The 19,357-nt window shown below is 42.3% G+C and overlaps 1 protein-coding gene across 1 annotated transcript in view; it reads left to right on the top strand.

The window, feature by feature from the left end:
* LOC110979081 (receptor-transporting protein 3-like) overlaps window positions 1-18,963 on the top strand; it is a 33,473-nt gene extending 14,510 nt beyond the window's left edge. Inside the window, exons 2-4 of the mRNA XM_022234593.2 lie at window positions 13,503-13,647; window positions 13,984-14,187; window positions 15,586-18,963. Of these exons, the coding sequence (XP_022090285.2) occupies window positions 13,503-13,647; window positions 13,984-14,187; window positions 15,586-15,789 (553 nt within the window). The 3' untranslated portion in view covers window positions 15,790-18,963. The remainder of the gene's footprint in view (window positions 1-13,502; window positions 13,648-13,983; window positions 14,188-15,585) is intronic.
* The last annotated feature ends 394 nt before the right edge of the window (window positions 18,964-19,357 follow it).

The raw sequence follows: 19,357 nt of genomic DNA, 5'->3' as shown, positions 1-19,357 counted from the left end.
TTCTAAATTCTAAAATGGCGATGTGAAAAATTCTCCCTTGAACCTTTGAACTGCTGTTAATTTTAAATCGATGAGCAGTGTTTCAAGAAAGATTTAACGTACACTGATTCACACATGTCAAATGTGTCGCCGATCATATCACTCGATGTTAATTTGATGCTGTAGGCAGTGTGGAAGTAAGTGGTTTTCATGGCTTTGGTTTTGGCGGCAAACTTTCAAATAACTTAGCAGAATAGTAACTTTAAAAAATCTTTGCCAGACACTGAGTCCGTCACCATATTCATTCTCTTCATTAATCGAGAAGAAAATGTGTAGGCCTATAGACTAATCCGATTAGACGTCATAACTGCGGTGGCACCGCACTCATACGCATATTCTTCAGCTTGACGCGCGAGTGCGTTTGGCAAATCACGACACCCTATTGGTCCGAAAAGGCATGTAACGCCGGGCGTACCACCTGTCCACGAGCGTTGTGCCACCGCAGTAATGGCTTCTAATTCTGGTGGTCGAATTACACTATAGTTACGAGTTGGACCAACTTTAGGCCATAAGTTTGTTGGCCTAATCACGGTCCCTCAAGGAATCTATGATGCATTTCATCAAAAATTAATTCACACAATTTCTCAATAATTAGGCGAGCACGAATAGATCACACTCTATCAATAACTCTAACTCGTCTGGTTATACTTCCATGTCTTGATTATTATAAATACTGGCAATTTTGCACTTTGTGTTTTGGATTGGTGGGGCATGCAAATAAACCTGTAGCCTGTTTTGTTCCCAAGTCAACAAGGATAAGGCTGGATATCATTGTGTCATAATGCGGTCGATGAAGGGGACGCCCCTAAATTTCCACGAATCTCGTGCGGTCATTGTTTATTCAAATCACAGAGCGCCACCAAGCGTCCAGCGAGGACAGAGCAGGCAAACTTCTCGGCGCATTGTCTCGACTTGGAATGGCGCCAATGACAAAATGATTGACCGACGTGTAAGCAGGAAATTTTGTCTAAAAATGCACCAGCGATTTTTTTTATCATGACGAGATCGTGAGTAAAGCTTGCCAAGTATCCATCCTCTAGCTTAACACACAGTAACCCCAATACAGTGATTCATTTAACTTTTCAAACACAATTACACATGTGTATAATAACATTTTTTTTGCAATTATCTGGAAAAGATGCCACACCACGAGGGAGAAATGACTCAAATCAAAGTCACCAGTCCTTGCACGCTGTGTTCTTCTTCTTCTGCACCCTTTTATCAGTTGGAAAGCTTGTCATGTTGGTTGCCTTATACCAAAGTGGTTTGAATACTTGCCTGTGCAGCATTTCAATGTCGATCGACCTTAGCTTGTATCATTCGAGGCAATAATAGTCTGGTGCCGCTGACAGGCATTCATTCCAGTTTTGTCATGAATAGTAAACCTCGAGGAACGTGACGAAATAGAGGCATTGAGACTGTGGTACATTTCGCAATACTGACATTTCCGCATTCCAAATGAGTGACACGACTCGACTTTTAACGGTCAAAATTGAACTTTTCAAAATGCAAAATTTGCCTGGGTTTTACTGGTAATTTTATAAAACGCCCACAACTTTAGCAACCAAAAAAACAAACAAACCCCACAACAAAGCGCTACATATTCGTATCCGAATATTCATTTGTGGTTATCTTAACTTCGTGACCAGTTCGAAATCAGAAGAAACTACCCAGCCAACAGCAGGGATCATAAAAATGGCCTTCTGCCAAACCAACTGATATATTTTAGGGCACTGGAACGGACACACCGTGACAAAGTGTATTTAAGCTCGTCTACTGACGTACAAATGGTCCCACTCTCAACAACTTTGTGGACAGGGTTTTCTACGGATGTGGGTGTTATCTTCCTTTCTCTAACCGCAACGAAAATAACCAACAATTTTGTCACTGGAAATAGACAGTTAATTCCACTTTGTCAGTGCACATCCACCATAAGGTTTCCTAATACAGTATGAAAAGAGGTTTATCATCATAAGCAAAATTAGTGAGGAGATGTTTTAAACGAGGACTGGAAGTATAGGGAACAGTGTACAAGTCTACTCGCCTCGCGCAGAGGGACACGTACCCACCTGTGGGTAGTTTCGCGGGTCCCGGGTAAAAGACCATGCAGGCATAACATGGGCAGTTGATAAACTTCACAAACTGGTCCACAGGAGGTGGTAGGCAGCACTTGATAGCGTTAAACGCATAGTAATAAGCAGGCCTATGATTCAGGATTATGTCAGCAGGCTCACGAGTGAGTATTCTTATTTTGAACTGTTTTACTGAGAGCCTCGGTAGAGAAGAGGCAAAAGCTTCTTTACTCCCCGTACACCCTACAAATTGTCAACACCTGTTCACAAACCATTTACTAAGTCTAATCTGACCTGGTGCCTGCCAATCCCCGTTTCTTTTGGAATTTCCTGTGCTAGATTGCGTCAATGAAATCATTCCTGTCCGGGTCCATTTTTTGGTTTGAGACGCTGCCAAGCAATGACGCTATGTCTTGTCAGACTTGTGCAGGTTTGGACTGCCAAGGCCTTTTAATGTTAAACTTAAACCCTGTTTGGGTGTGTGTTGCTGTTTCACCGTCATGTGATGACTAGGAAGCAGTGATGTACGAAAATAAACTTATGTAAGCGAATATACCGTGTTGAAAATGCATTAAATTTGTGTAACTGAAGTTGGGCAATGAAACTCATTTGTTACTGATTCGTTTACTTGGTAACGAGTTCATTTTCAACAATATGGGAAAAGTACTCACGATGACCTGCAGATTTTTTCGACAATTCATGGTCTCCAGGTTAAAAGTTTCCTTTCAAAATATCGCACGCTAGTGACAGTCGTATTTCCATTTTGTGGCTTCCTTCTTCCTGAATTTGAAACCTCTCTGTGGTCATTTCTCGAGTTGCAATTTCCCTGTCATTAAAGCGGTATGTATTTTGGTAATGAAATGGCAGAAAATTAGATGAAATTGATGAAGTTTGTGAAGAAGGATACGGAAGTTCAAGTGTTGGCATTGTGAGGCACCGAGCCCTATCCTGAATCATGACTCTGTGCTCATAAAACAGCCCGATTGAAGACAAACTCCCCATAGCACCCTATAGTGGAGTATGGAAGGGTTCCCGAAACAAGGAAGGGTGTCAGAGTGCCATCACCCGACCATCACGTACAGCTCAGCGTACGCTCAAAGGTGTTTTGCGGACGAGGGCGAATAGAGCCAATGTGTGGCAGTTATTTTGTGTCGTATGCACGAATAACCTGTCCACACCCTGGCTGTTGGCTGATAGCATAATGTGTCGCCACTTAACGGACACAGGAGTTGCGACAGCTCTAATTCCGATCAATATGATTTAAATAGACAAAGACTGATGATCTAGCCTTACTTCTCCGGCTTAATCCCGGTGGACAGCGTAATTTCTTGCACGTTCGTTTGACATGCAACATGCGTGAGCATGTGTCTGCCAATCCGTCAACGAAATGTGGACAGACACTGTTACTGAACATTCTTAAAGCTATGGATGCCATATTCTACAACGCAAGTATCTCATAGTACTTCAGTCTTATCCGCCCTGAGCAGGAGCACCCCCTCATCGGTTGAAAAAAACTATATTGGTCGGGAGTGCTCATTTTGTTGGTAGCGATGCGACTGCAACGCTTGCGTTTTATATTCGTTCGTGAACCAGCGATGCGCAGTTACTACCAAAGGTGCCTCTGTTGCTAGGAAAAATGCACCTTCTCTTGGTCAAGCTCGGAGCCCATAAGAACATTATTCTGATTGGTGCCAGAAAAAGGGGTCATGATTACTGATATATCAGGCGATGATCACGAGAAAATTCGTATAAAGTCATGGTCTCCCTAAACTCCAAACTTGTCCAGCTTAACATGCAGTCTTTGTACATGTACTACTTACTCATGCAGTTGACAATTTCTGTCTCTTTCCATGTACTTATTCACTTTTGAAGGTTAAATGCTATACAGTCGAGGGTTGAATATTGGCCTACGACAGGATGGAACAACAACTCCACTGTACTTGTTATTGAGAACCAAAAGATTTCGCATCGGATATGAGAAGCATAGATTGCCTCTCCGGGTATCCGAACAACAGATTCTGTACCTCACGAGTGGTCACCATATCCAAAAGAAAGCACACGTGAGTAGCCCAAGGGGCATTTACCTGAGTCATCGCATCACCCAGAGCTACTCTGATAACATTTCCGCTCGTCCCACGCGCTCTTCTGGTCTCTGTTCACGCTCATGCCAACCAGACGGTGCTGGCTACTTTATTGTCTCGTTTCCCATGTCCCGACTCCTCAAGAAATTCGGCTGGAATTATCCCTTTGTTTCGACACTTTCATTTCAATCAGTACCGACTAATTGGAGGGGATCAAGGGAAAACGTATTAGCTCATGGTATCCCATTCATTAGAGGAAAAGGCACTGCCTCCAACGATACATCATAGGACACTTGTTTGGGGAAGTTTTAATTTGCTTAATGAGATTGTCTTTGGACATGTTGAGAGGAAACCTGTTAAGTCTTGCTTCGGCATACTATATCCGCAACGTCGGATATACCACACTTCCTGTTAACCTCGACTCAAGGAATTATAGTGAACCAGTTCCCAGAACAGACTGAGTGATTTCATGATTTTAGGTGTTTTTTTTTCTACTTTGAATGCACGTTCGCGACTACTGCATATATAAAACCATCATTATAGACAACAGCCGAAGGCAAGGACTGGAGTACAAAAGAAAATTTCTGAAAACGGACACAGAATGGGCTAACAGCCACTGAAACGAAGTTCATTGTTTCAAAACTGTAGTTGCTTCAAGTACGTGTACCGAGGTAAAGTTGACCAGGATTGAATTTTATAGAAGGATTTAAACTGTGTGGCTCGTGTACTATAGCTGCAAATTAATGCATTTGCAAAGTTTAGTGATTTCACTATGAGCTGGCTTGTCGCAGATGGATTATCCGAACCGAAAAGTGAAGTGATAGACCTCCAACTTGACCGCGTGTATAGAAATTGTGACGGTTATAAATTAGTATCAAAAATCCAAATAGGGCGGACATACAAAATCCTCAAGAAACCACAGCGAGCACAGCTATAAGACAGCACAATTCCACTGAAATAAGTATTGCCCTAGCCAAGGCAGGTTGGTCTGACTGGAAGACTGCTTCGGGATCTTTTGACCTTCTGTGAAACATTTGATTGTCTCAACGGACGATCTGCTACGCGTATAACGAATGGTTAGTCACTGGCCTGGCCCCCAACTTACGCTAATGCCAATTAGACTTCTCCATGTAGGGTAAGGAGGGGGAAGCCACGGTTTAGTAAGAACGGAAAATGAGATCATGTCAGCAGGCCAGAGAGCTGGTGACAGTGAGTGTAATACTTTGCACATCTTGTTAACCAGTCACAACGGCAGACTCCTCTTTTGTTACACGCTGCCCGACCCCTGGCCCACACAGACCGCGCAACGAGAACGGGCTGTATCGCCATGTTGCTGGATTGAGCTCGTGGGTCTCAAGCACGCTAACTGCGGTCGAGGACTTTACAGTACACGCGCTTCATCGGCGCCTACCACGGGTAGTACTCTACAAAAAAGGAACGCAAAGTCGCTGGCACCACTCGGCAATAACAACAGTAGTTTCTTCCTCAATATATCACTCGAACTTGTACACAGCACTATAAATTTTCTGACAAGGTACGGCCTTATGTTGTGGAATTTCTAATTTCTCTTTCGAGTTTCCGTAAATTCCAGCGAAGTTCTCTGAAGCCCGTAAACTTGTTCAGTGCTCTTCCTGGTGACTGGCGAAGCCAAACACGTGTCAACTCGGAGGCACAACTGGAATTTCCCGGGAACTTCTGAATGTGTTTCAATAACATCAAACATCGTGTTAGTTTCAATTCGAGTAACACAGTTCAGGATTTGCCAAGGTTTCCTTGTTTCAAAGCGGCAGCAGCTACTGGCTAAGAGACAGAATTCAGTTTGTTGCTGGCGTAACCATCCAATAATCTTCGGCGATGGAATACCCAATTGAGGCAGTGTTACACTCGTCCCCTGGACAAGCATCTCCGATGTTCTACGCAGAGAGGTAAGTACAATCAAATGACATTTTCTGCGTGAAAAGGGGGTACTACAGCATTGCTCAACACCCGTGTGAACTCACCCATTCTGGATACAGTTCACTGCGGTGTCGAGACTCAATATCGGCGACCTTCTAGTTCGATGGTTGGATCGACTGTAAGAACCTCGATATATCGGAGTTTCAATCGTCAATCTTACTTGTTTTCTCAAATTTTTAAATGAAATAATGTGAAGTTCTGGACTATTCTATTCTACGTTATTAAAATAAGCAAAATAAAATAAAACGGACAACAGTACGAGTAGGTGAAGCAGTAATGGGCGACAAAACAAACGAGAACTCGAAGGCCAGACAAGAGCTAATCGGTCTACCCCCCCCCCCAAAAAAATGTTCTGAGTAAAGACTAGGGAGTAAGTTCTATTCAATCACCGCTATCAAACTCCAGGGTGAATGCTGAACTCGTCTACATCATCATCAAGCAAGGTGTTATGGGTTCGAATCCCACTGGTACACAAGCCACCTGTAGATAGTCATAATTTTGTCAGAAAGGGAAAACATGGAATAACAATGTTGCGAGAAATTGAAATTACATTTGTTCGGAGGCTTACCACAAACTTTTATGGACTTTGTGTTCATAAACGTTTGGGATCTGATCAGAGTGCTTTGATAAAAGCTGACCAAAAAAACAGTTTCTGAACTTTTTGTAACGGAAACGGTCTTCCGTATCACAGTTATGACACTGAAAGTGTAGCAACTCGGAAAAACTAAAACATTCTCGCACAGGCCCCTATCATTATTTACACACTCACTGTGAAAGTATGCAAACGTGCAGTTTTTTCCCTTCGAATTCTCGACTTTTTTGTTCACATCTATCCTGGAATTTCCACAAAACAGCAGGAACGATGAAGGGTTTTTCAGCCACTATAACGCACACTGTGCTGGGGTTGGAATTCGGAAAGTAAATACCAAAAAATTTTAAAAAAATGTTGTAGTGCATCATTACTCAACAAGTAACTAAATTTTGTGCGCGCAATAACCACAAAGCGAACTCCAGGGTTTACAAGACAGTAATGCGTACTGACACTAGACACAGTGCAACACTGTACTTTTTTTAAACAAATTGTTGGCTATAATTACAGCCTGAGAATCTTCGACAAATCTCAGCTTTGTTAACATGTGGCACGTTCAGTTTAAGGAGTACCCTAGGGAACATGTTTCCCGAAGTGAACACAAATACAATTAGTTGAGATCTGAACACACCGTTCACGTGGTGGCTCTGGGAGAAAGCGAACCAGGAACATCGTGATAGCGTGACACGAGGACCACATCAAAACGAATGACCTTAGTTATAGTTTAGGGACAAAAATATCTAACCACCGCGGGCGTGAGTCCAACAACTTCATTACTCACTTGAATCACACTGCTAACACTTAAACATTTTTCCACAGAGGTAACAGTGTGTGAAAATTAAACCAGGATAGCAAGGAAGTTCGTCCCCCTGAAATGCTTTTTTCTCTCCAGTGTCTCTCCAGGTAATCCCCGTAAATTCTTCGTTTCCGTTACGCCCAAGAACCCGGTAATTAGAAACGGAGGAGCTGTGGTCTGGTTAGAGGTTATGATCCTTCTTGTAGTCCCTGATTATTGGAGATGACCCTCCTTCAATGGACAATAAACAAAACCAAGTCATCGGCGGCGATGTCCCATAAAAACTTTTGACTTTGCTTCAGTCTATTAATTTGAATTTATGTTTGGTATAAAATTATCCTGTCCACACACTCAGTCTCTCGAGACAGATAGTTTTTGAAATTTGATTGGTAAAGTTTAAAATCGTCACCATTGAAAGTTTCTTTAAGTTGAATTTGCTGCGAGATATATAGTTGTGACCTACTGAAACCAAGCAAAAAGCGATCACTGCAAAGGAAAAAGATCCTACACTCGTGGAAGATCTATTATTACTCTCTCACCCTCCTCTTCAGAAAGTGTTTCTCCTACTTCATTTGGGAATTATTCGTGATTTGATGGCAGTTGATGAAATACATCAACCAATCTGAGGTGATCACGACCCGTCGAAACTCATCATGGCTGATTTGGGTTTCAATTAGCGATCCGCAATGACCCAGAACAATCACGCCCCGTCTTGATATGATTCCGCAAAGGTTTTACCCAGTGTTGTAACAGCCCCACAGATTTATCTTAAGTCAAAAACTTTGAGTGGGTACACCCTTCGGGGGAAAATTTAAAAAAACATAGTTTCCATTCAATAAACTCTGCTACGCAAATTATGAAAGACGTGTGTATACAAAAATCATGCTCGAAGCTGAGAACAGATGAAAACGAGAACCGATGAGATTGAAGATCGAGTAGCGTTGAGAATCGAGCCGATGAGATTGAATATCGAGTAAAGTTGAGAATCAAGCCGATGAGATTGAAGATCGAGTAAAGTTGAGAATCGAGCCGATGAGATTGAAGGTCGAGTGGCGTTGAGAATCGAGAGAGAAATCTATGTTCACACTGCAAAAAAACGTGTAAAGTAATGAGCACTTTATTGATATTGAAACATATTGAAATACTATAACACGTTTTATTAGACCATTGATGGAAAGTACTCAACAACAATGAATACTGACGTTAGGAATTTGGCGTGTGATGTAGAATTTCTTTGTAGAAATGTTTACAAAGTGATAGAACGATTATGTTTATTTGCTAAAAACAAGTTTAGACTGTGGTTTATGCTGTTAAATCCAGGTATGGTTTATGCTGTTAGATCCAGGTATGGTTTAGAGTGTGGTTTATGCTGTTAAATTCAGAAATGGTTTAGAGTGGGGTTTATGCTGTTAAATCCAGAAATGGTTGGTTTAGAGTGTGGTTTATGCTGTTAAATCTAGAAATGGTTGGTGTAGAGTGTGGTTTATGCTGTTAAATCCAGAAATGGTTTAGAGTGTGGTTTATGGTGTTAGATCCAGGTATGGTTTAGAGTGTGGTTTATGCTGTTAAATTCAGAAATGGTTTAGAGTGGGGTTTATGCTGTTAAATCCAGAAATGGTTTAGAGTGTGGTTTATGCTGTTAAATCCAGGAATGGTTGGTGTAGAGTGTGGTTTATGCTGTTAAATCCAGAAATGGTTTAGAGTGTGGTTTATGGTGTTAGATCCAGGAATGGTTTAGAGTGTGGTTTATGCTGTTAAATCCAGAAATGGTTTAGAGTGTGGTTTATGCTGTTAAATCCAGGAATGGTTTAGAGTGTGGTTTATGCTGTTAAATCCTGAAATGGTTTAGAGTGTGGTTTATGGTGTTAAATCCAGAAATGGTTTAGAGTGTGGTTTATGCTGTTAAATCCAGAAATGGTGTAGAGTGTGGTTTATGCTGTTAAATCCTGAAATGGTTTAGAGTGTGGTTTATGGTGTTAGATCCAGAAATGGTTTAGAGTGTGGTTTATGCTGTTAAATTCAGAAATGGTTGGTGTAGAGTGTGGTTTATGCTGTTAGATCCAGGTATGGTTTGGGAATGAAAGTTACACTCATGAGTGCGAACCTTTAAAAGTTATAACCCGGAAGTTATTGTCTCAGCCATGAGGATTTCCGCAGGGTTAATACTTCGTCACTAGTGGTCACAGCCTGAAAGCAGTCAGAAATAAAAGTTTATTTAAAAAAAGAAAACATAGTTGAAAGAATTCCTGGATTCCAGTGATAGCAACTTGACGGTTCTCCCTTTTCACGGGTGTTGTTCACGCCACCGGAAAACACTGTTTAAAGCGATAGATTTTGAACGCACATAATTGCCATTCTGTGAGAGTCGATCTCTACAGTCATTTCGCCATGGCTGTGTCATTTTGGGATTAATGGTTATTGGTATCATTTGAGTTCTGTCAAATCAATCACTGATGTGCACACGGGCAGAGAACTATAGCACTGTGCTGACATGTCTTCGTATGGGGGAGGGGTCATCCAGGCCAGGTCTTATCCCCTGACGACTTGCTTGTAAGCCCCTCTCCCCTCCCCCAATTCGGAAGAGTTTCTGACGTTCTGGCGTAGTCACCAGCTAGCTTATGGCATCACCTTGTCTTTATCGCTGCATCCCAGCCACGCATTACCCCGGTTTGTTACAGTGACCAAAGTCTGCGATTTCATCATTTTCCCCTTTAGTTTGCCAGTGACACCGTGTCATGAGTCACATTCTACCGCCCAGCCACCAGAGAATTGATGGGGATGGCCGCTCTATCTTTCTTGTGCCAACTGCCACGATAGCCACACGAGAACAGCGATCTCAAGGCTTTACGCCGGCCGCCTTGAACCCATAACACTCAAAAGAAGCTCGATTCAACCTACACTCACATTCTAACTTAACCTGAGTGATTGGGGTAATCTAACGAGTGTTATAGTGCTTGCTCTATTCGTGTACAGCTTACTTTACAGCATGAAGTCAATTTAACGGGATGATAAAAGCCCATGCCTTTTTTACTGAGTGCATTCAAAATGGAGCGGCGTACCTTGTGTCAGCAGCAAAAACTCCTCGAATTTTAGATAACCACGTAGCCAACTTCCGTCAATATACCGTACCAAATGATTATTCTCTCAGTTGATGTTATAACGGTTAATAGAAAACTGTTTCATTTTCTTTGCTAGACTTAAAGACAAGTCCTCCAATGTGTTGTTTTCCTAAACTTCAGTCAAGATTCATCAGAGCGGCCCTAGTATTAGATAAGCAACATAATTAGTCGAGTTTCGACTGTAACTGGATGGTCGATCATTCACAAATTGGGACGAGGCAGCCAACGTCCCCAAAGAAAAGCACAAAATAAAAGTGTGGATTGAAGCAAAGCTATTCATAGAGAACCAAACCAAATCAATTACCAACTTCGTACCAAATTTATTCCTTCGCAAGCTGATGGGAATCTATTACGAGCCATCTCCAGTCAGGGACATTCCGAAGTGAAGTCACACTGGGAACAAACAGTAACTTTACCTGAAACGAAAATGCTTTCATCCTTGAAGACAAAACGAGTTTTTCTAGGTTTTGCTTGCTATTCTAGCTTTCAGGAAAACGTCAGTCTTCAGGTGTGGAGGTTTAACTGAGCTTCGCACGCAACGTGCATAAGTCGAGTTTGTTTTACGCCATAGGGACTGTAACGTTTACCGTTGGTTTTCTAAAACTAGTAACACAACAAAGTAACCAGGCGCCTTTCCATATGCGCGTCAACACTTGCCCCGAGTGTTACGTATCCGTCAAAATCGCTCCTGGGGCGATTTTGACGGCCGAACGCAACGCACGCGTGTGATGATACTGCAGTCGAATTTTGTGTACGTGGAAGTAAAACGCATGAGCGCATCGTGTCCACAACGCACCCCAAAAACGTGCATACGGAAAGGCGCCTTCCGACGTTTATACTGAGCATATGGAAGAACGGCCAAGGAAGCGACATAACGAACGACCCACGTTGGATGCATCGTCATTACATATCACATGCAATTACTGACGATAAATGATAAACTTGCACTTGATAATTGAAAAAAAGGAAACGATGACGCATGACCAAACATGCTTCATAGTTTCACGTGGACGTTGGACGCGTTAGTTGCATGTACACATATGTGTAAATAAGGAACACCTCGAACTATTGACGCCAGAAAAGCACGTATACGCCTGCGGTTAGACACGATGGAGTATATGATTCAACAACACGCACGCATGCGTTTTTCATCTTTTGGTAATATGAGCATGGTAAGCCCCAGAGGTACCGGCCGTTTCGCTTCCTCTTCAAAGTTGAAAACGTTTCTCGAGATGCGTGCTCGAAACACGTACAGATGTTTAAAAAAACCAAATGTGTTGTTCCCAGGTGGGTTTTAGTGCAGGCGGGGTTACTGGAGGTCCAACAGCCATGGCTATTTTTGGCCAGCTCAAGATGACTGGACCGGTGTGAATCATTGGGGAAACGGGTTTAGTCACTGAGTCTGCCCCGTAAAGGGAGACCCATATCCCGTTCTGTTGCCCGTCCTCACTAGCTGATGTCTGCCTGACGCTATCGTGTCATGTATGCGGGAAAACGTGCATTAACGCAGCCGTGTCGGGTGCAGAATGTGCACTTTGTAGTCCAATTTAGTATCTTCCTCCTTGCTGTCGATGTTCGATTGAGTCCTAGCAAGCTTAAGCTTGCTGAAACATGACTTTGTATTTGATAACTTGACTGACGATTGTAGAAGAGTTCCTTGGCAATCCACTGTCTAAATTTGGCTCCATTGAAAGTAATTTATATTTATTTAAATCTCACTTGATTCGCTATCTTTTTTCTCTTAAGAAAGCTGAAGACATCTTGCTGATGTACACTGACGGCAAGTCCATTATTTATCTTAGAGCAATTATACGACAAGGCTTAAAATTTTGCAGTTGCGGTCTCATCACATCAACGGAAGACCAGCGAGTGAATGCCTGACTCGGTTGGGGTTGGTCTCTGCATGGTCTGTGTTCAACAATATGGACGTTTAAGCCTAGTACTACTGTTCAAAAGCCGTAAAATAGGACTATTACAATAACTATCTGGCAACTGCACACGCATACCTGATCCGGATTCATCTGCTTACTTTGACTCAAACCTTTACCAGCATGCGTGTTTTTTGACAGTTTATTTTCACAGTTTTCAAAAAAGGGGAACATGAGTGGTCGTTGGCGATGGTGTCATGATCTAAATATAGAGCCCTCATGAAAGACCGGGGAAAAACTACATGAATCAATCAGAGCAGGGCTTTGATGGGTTCAGCAAGTTTACTGGGAGGGGGGGGGAGATTCCTCCATGTCATGCCATTATCATCCCGCACAGGTCAGCACAGCTTTCTCCCATTTGCTCCCGGGTTCCGACTGGGATTAAGCAGCGTGTCTCATCCGCTAGGTGGTCGCCGGGCCCGGGAGGATGAATCACCGGCCAACGCGGCGTGGCCACGCGCAGCGCCAGGCCCAGGTGCCTCGTTCATTTCCGCATGTTGTGTCCCCGCTTATTCCTGGAGTGGCGGGGTTGTTCGGGATATACACTTCAGGAAACCGATCACCGATGGAAAAAAATAACCGGGGTACAATCTTCAAAACTAAACTGGAGCATGCTAGCAGCTCCATTTCACTTTCGACGAACTGTAACATTGTCAATAAACAAAAGCATATACATGCCAATTGGTCAAATTAATACTACAATCTTTATTCCTACTATAAAGAGCTCTCTAAACAGAGAGGCATAAACGAGCAATGCCTTTGAACTCGACTTTCCTATCCGTCTATCTTTGGAAGAACAATCCACTAGGTTGGCTGATTACTCTCCAGTCATGTTCTGGCACGAATGAAGACTTTTCACACCGAGATTCAGTCATAAGGAAATGTAACAACACTCTACTTCCACTTTCTTTTCTTTCTGTAGGATGGACGAGATCTGGAATGGGGAATTCGCCAAAGTCTTCCAGCCGTACCTACCACACATCTGGTACCTGTCCCCAACCGAGATCTGTCCAAGTCCACGCTGGCGGCGATTCAAAGACAGTGCCAAGGTTCGCTTCTGTTGCCAGGTGAGAATGCAACGCATGGTTACCGTGCCAACGTGAGGTTTCATCTTTCCCATATGAATAGGAAATTAGGCTCATGCTACAGAATGACTTGAAGATTACCAACCAAAATCGTGACAAAAAGAGGGCAGATCAAAGGATACGATGACTAATTGTACAAATGGATATCGGTGTTATGTAATATTCCTGACGTCATACCGACCACACAAAAACGAAGTTGTTCAGACTGGTATAGCAGGTAAACGTTACCGTGATGAGTCAAAATCACTGTTATATTTCCCCGGTACATTCGAACATCAAAGTTCCGACTAACAAGTTATATTTCCGGCCATTTTTCAGACATGTGGTCATGGCTGGACATCTATGAAGGGCCGAGTCGTCTTCTGGTATTTCTTGCATATTCCGTACTGTGACGGCTTTGTTCAGTTCAAGCTATACGGTCAACAGTGCCAACGCTGTAACAACGGCCAGTTTGAGCCTGCAATGTGGTACCCTGAGGAAGTCAACAAAGTACTTTGCAACCTCTACAACAGAATTGGTCAGGTGAGTCAGGGAACCAGCTGGAGAAACACTTGGTATAGAGGCGTTGCGTGGTAGCCATCTTGCAGGGCAGTTCTTTTGTTCCACTGGGAAATCTCCTTTGTGCATACCCAGTGGAACACAACCCTGACCTGCAAGATGGCAGCCATGCAAACCCTCTATTAAACTGTGCGATATAGCATACACTCTAAACTACTCTTAAAAAAGACAAACGGCTTTTTCTTTTGACACAAAGGTTACACCAATGTAAAGCCGTTTCCGAATCAAGTGGTGGCTACAATGTCGCTTTGCCCATGAAACATTTGTAACCGAGTAGATGCCGACGTTCCGGAAGGTGACGATATCGTGTATGAGGTCACAAGCCCCTTAGCTACAGACTGGTGCAGAGAGATATACGTATCATCTGCAGAAATTTTCAAATCACTTGAAGGTCCACAGAAAAGAATGACTCTCCATGTCTGCTTGAGATTTCTGTCCTCTTGACTTTTGTACTTCACCCGACATCAATTCTGCACCCCTTATGCGTGGAGGGTCTTAGTCGTGTTTCTAGATACCAGGATGAAAATTCAGCATGGGCTTCTCTTTACAATGTAGATCTACGTATCATTTCGACAGGTGGTGGTTTCTGAGGGGTGGGGACTATGTCACTTTGACAGTAATTCCTACCTCCAGGGTGGGGGTGGGTGGCCTTGGGATAGGGTGGAAATATGTTCACCCTGATACAAGTTTTATTTTGCCAACTCAACATGCATGGATTCCATTCTTTTCTAGCTGGCAAAGTACCACTAAGGTTAGGAAACGGTATACCGGGTCAATCCTCCAAGAACAAGGTTGAGTCTAGTCTGGCCTACACCTTGAACAAGTTGGTGGCCACCATTTCTCCTGAGGTTTTCAACACAATTTTATATCCTGGCACCTGAAGTCAAAATGTAGCGATACAAGCCGCGGTCACAAGAGAACAACTAAACAGATTATCTTGAGGCTTCAGCTTTGTGGGGAAACGTCAACCAGTGAATAGTTAAATAGTCAATTTCAAGGTGCATTCTCGTCAGGGCTTCGTAAAATCTAACCTTGACCTTGGTAATAATACACAGCCTAGTACGGAGACATTCCATCCCGTTTCCTCATCGAAAAACAATGGCATTTGCAGGTGTCTGAACTATATGATAGTTGTACGTACCATAAGTCAAGAGGATGGCTAAAGTGCCATCATTTTAGACACCTTGAAGATCGTCAGTAATGGCAAGGCTTTTAGAGTTTGGGAATTCCAGGTCTTCAAAACATACAATGAAGCCTCTCCGTGGCAATTTAATCAAAGGTAAATCAAGATGAAACCATGCCAACCGTCATGCAGGAAGATGCGTAGGCGTCATTCTCTGTCTGTTTTTCTCTTTATTTCAGACGTACTACGGATTCGTCAAGCCGCCGATTCGCTATGACCGTCGAGCAGGCAAGCCTCGCACACAGCACAACGCCAACTTGTGTCAGGCGTGTCGAGACGGCGAATGCGATAGCCGGCCACGGACCACCACGCCCACGACAGGTGCGACGGTAACGCCCACCCCTGCCGCAGGAGCCACCAAGCTGCAGGCCGTCAGGGTGTGACGTCATGATTGATGGACGTTCAGAGGATGTGGTTGGTTTGTACTTCTGTTGTCAGCTCCTCCGATGAGCAAGTTTGAAGTCGTACTTCGTTTATGTGCAGCATGGTGATAGCGTGAAAAATTTGAATTCCGGGGAGAAATACGTGTGAGAGTTTGAAAGGCTTTTTTTAAATTGAATATCAAGCTGCTTGCTGATCAGGGTGACGTGTTTATAGCTGTAAAACCATGCTACTTTGTAACATGATCTTTTAATCAATTTTTTTGTAGAATCGTATGCCTCTTTGCATGTAGTAGGAGGTCAAAGGAGACCCGTCTCCCCTTGATTGGAGTTTTCCGTATTGGAAGAGCTTACAATCACAACACTGAGTGCGCCTCAACTTTCGGGTTAGTTGCTACTCGGGACCAACATCATTTTGTTAGAATAAGCCACGCCCGAAACGGTTATGCTGTGGCTTGTATTTTTGTTATTGATAATGTCAGGTTCAGACGCAGCCGTAAAATTTTGATGACCTATTCGCTGGTTGCCGTGACAAAAACCTGTTTTGTGTAATGCTGATTGACGACTGTGAAATGACTCATACAATTTACATGGCCGTCGTTATATATGAACGAGATTTTACCATCGAGGCTCTCAGGTGAACTGACCTTGAAGACTCACGTTCCTTTACTTTTGACGTAAGTCCACGATGTCTACAGTCATTGCACCTTTTAATTATACTGTGTCTTTTAAACAGCGCCCTCTTGTGTGATGTATGTAGACTACAAACAGTACAAAATGTGCGCAACTCCCCGTCTTGTTGGTGTTGACAGAAATGATCGAGACAATACACAATTCTAAAATACACATTAAAGATGGTGACAAGTGCTTGGTTTTCTATAATCACCTTTTCTCTGAAAGGAATCTCCAAGGGTGCCTTCCTCCGTGTTTGTCTCCAAACTGGAGCTCAATGAAGAATATTTCATTTTTTAATGTTACAATGTAGTAAACTATCACTTGCAATTGTGTACAGTACATTTTGTATGAAGATAGAAGACTTTGTAGTAGGCAGACGCAATTATTTTGAAAGGTTTTAAAAGTTTGAGTTAACCGTTTCATTCATGAAAAAACGATACTTGAATATACTGAAGCATGGTATTTAAGGAATTGTTCAAATGTTTTTAATAGTTATGTTGAGATTTATTAGCCAAAGGCTTGCGTATTTTGTTGAGGGAAATAAGATGGACAATGCAGCGTTACATTTTCATCTTGGCATCTATTGCAACATTGAGTGTGTCAAGCACGTCTTGGTGAACACAAATTTTGCAGAGTGTATTCCTTTATCGCGTCTTAATAATTGATTAAACAAACTAGAGGTGCCATGCATCCAGTGGACGAGTGACAGTTTCACCCTCTAAGTAGTTCCAACTTTGTTTATTTCGGTGTTGGTTTCGTTTAGCAGCTGCGTAGTTTTGTTCCGAAGAAAGTCTGTTTTATGTTTTCAATTGCAATTTCTGATAAAAAAGCAAGTTTTTATCTTGAGGTGGCTGCGCTATCACTAATAGAATACTGTAAAAACTTCAAAATCGAACTAGAAAATTCGTTATATACAATGACGTAAAATGAAGCTCTGTTGTTACTATTAGAAAATTTAGTAGAGTTATTTGAGCTATATGACTATTTGTACATAACCGTATTAACTTTTACCTATTTATGTAAATAAGAAATAATTTCCTTCTGTGTGAAAAGCCAGATTCATTTCACATGATGCCTACACTGTTATCAAGTGCCAATCCTACAATCTGTTGGAATAACGACCCAAGAGACGGTGTAAATGGTAAATGAATGCCTTTATTCTACACATCCTATCTTCCAAAAATATGGTTTTTATAATGGACTCAAAGTAAACATGACACCGTGTGGGAATTAAACTGTATTGTGACCAACAATATCCATAAATCCGACGTTATATATCCGAATGGACATCGAGGTACTGGACGGTTTTCATGCATACAGTGAAGTGCATGCAAAGCTCGTCCTCCTGTGCGTAAATATCCTATTTATATTAGAACTGACCTAAGTAAGCCGCGAAGTTAATGTCGCTTATGAACATTTGCACCGACTATATTTTCATAATGATGTTCCGTATAATATTTTGATAATGCTACATTACAATTGAAATATGATTTATCACGATAAACAAAAACAGGAAAAATGGGTGAAAAAACATACAGAAAATCTTTGCCAAGGTTAGATTGAAAAGGGTTTGGAAAAGAGATCACTCGAGAAACAGCTCAATTCATTGGACACAATTTCACTCCCAATCGTTTTTCCCCAGTTAAGTTTTTATCAAGCAGTGTGAATCATCTTCACACGACAAAATAAAACGCACACGCATCCAAAAAACAAGGAATATGATCCTCCCATTCGCTTTACTTAGTCATGGAAGTCTCGGTTTGAATTTACGTCAATGAAATTACCACTCCTTGGAATTTGGACTATGACGTGTTTCTTTTACAGGCATATTGGCCATTTCACCGTCCACGGAGACTCAACGGTGAACGAACTATTGCTGGGCAGGACCCGTATGCTCTTAAACTTGTTTTCTGTTCCGACAGCTATAAATATAATTTATAGCTGTACAATAAGTGATAAGTAATACTAGCGACTGTAGACGAGACTATGCTATGATTAATGGTTCTTATTTTCAAGCCTGTAATGGGATGAGTGTGCGTAAAGAACCACACCCTAAATAGCCTCTGTAGCCTTAGTTTCAACATGTGGTTCAGCTAATCTGGTTTAATGCATTAAAGCTTGGTTGACTGTAGCCGCATACACCGAAACAGATCCGCTGGTTGTTAGGTCATTGGTGTGGGGTCTGTAACTATTATCAACGGTTATCGGTGATGAGTCATCGTAGCTCGTTCAAATTTGGTATTTTGCCTCGATTTCGTGCACCGTGAAATGAGAGCGTAATTTGACTCGTGACGTGAAAATCAAGAATTGTCGGCAATCTTGGCACAAACACAAGATTCGAAACAGCATTGTCTCAAAGGCTGACTATGTCTGACAAATTGTAGCTAGTGTCTCTATAAACATAAATAATATAAATTATATAGTACGAATTGTGCCTTAGACATTCTCCATCAAAAGTATTTTGTTGTGGTGACTGACAATAAATTTAGAAATAAAAATCGGTATGTGACTCTACCTTATGAATTCTTTACTGGGTCAAATATCTAGGAAGAAGTACAGGAACAAGTACCAGTCAGTATTCCAAAAAGCCAACTTGCTCGGCAAGCTGACCAGCCGACGCCATCAAACGCCAATCCAGACAGCCAACTATATGCAATCAATGAGGATCATAGATGAGGACATTTCAACAGTCCCACAGAATGCGCGCGCACAAGAGGTCGTCGGGAAAAGAGGTCCGCGTGAGTGATTGTGCTCGTACCGAGTTGATATCGCCCCCTTCCATGCTAGTGCTTATAGCTTTTATGCCCCTCTGACACCTCTAACTTCACGAGCTGTGAATAGAAGAGGTCCATTCATCTGGTCAAAAGCCAGCATTTATAACGGCACTGATTCTACA

This window comes from Acanthaster planci, linkage group LG16 (genome assembly GCF_054643075.1).
Source record: "Acanthaster planci isolate LZ-2023a linkage group LG16, COTS_SCS, whole genome shotgun sequence".
Taxonomy (NCBI): domain Eukaryota; kingdom Metazoa; phylum Echinodermata; class Asteroidea; order Valvatida; family Acanthasteridae; genus Acanthaster; species Acanthaster planci.
The sequence above is the reverse complement of the archived record's forward strand: the minus strand, read 5'-3'. Positions and strand labels throughout refer to the sequence as shown.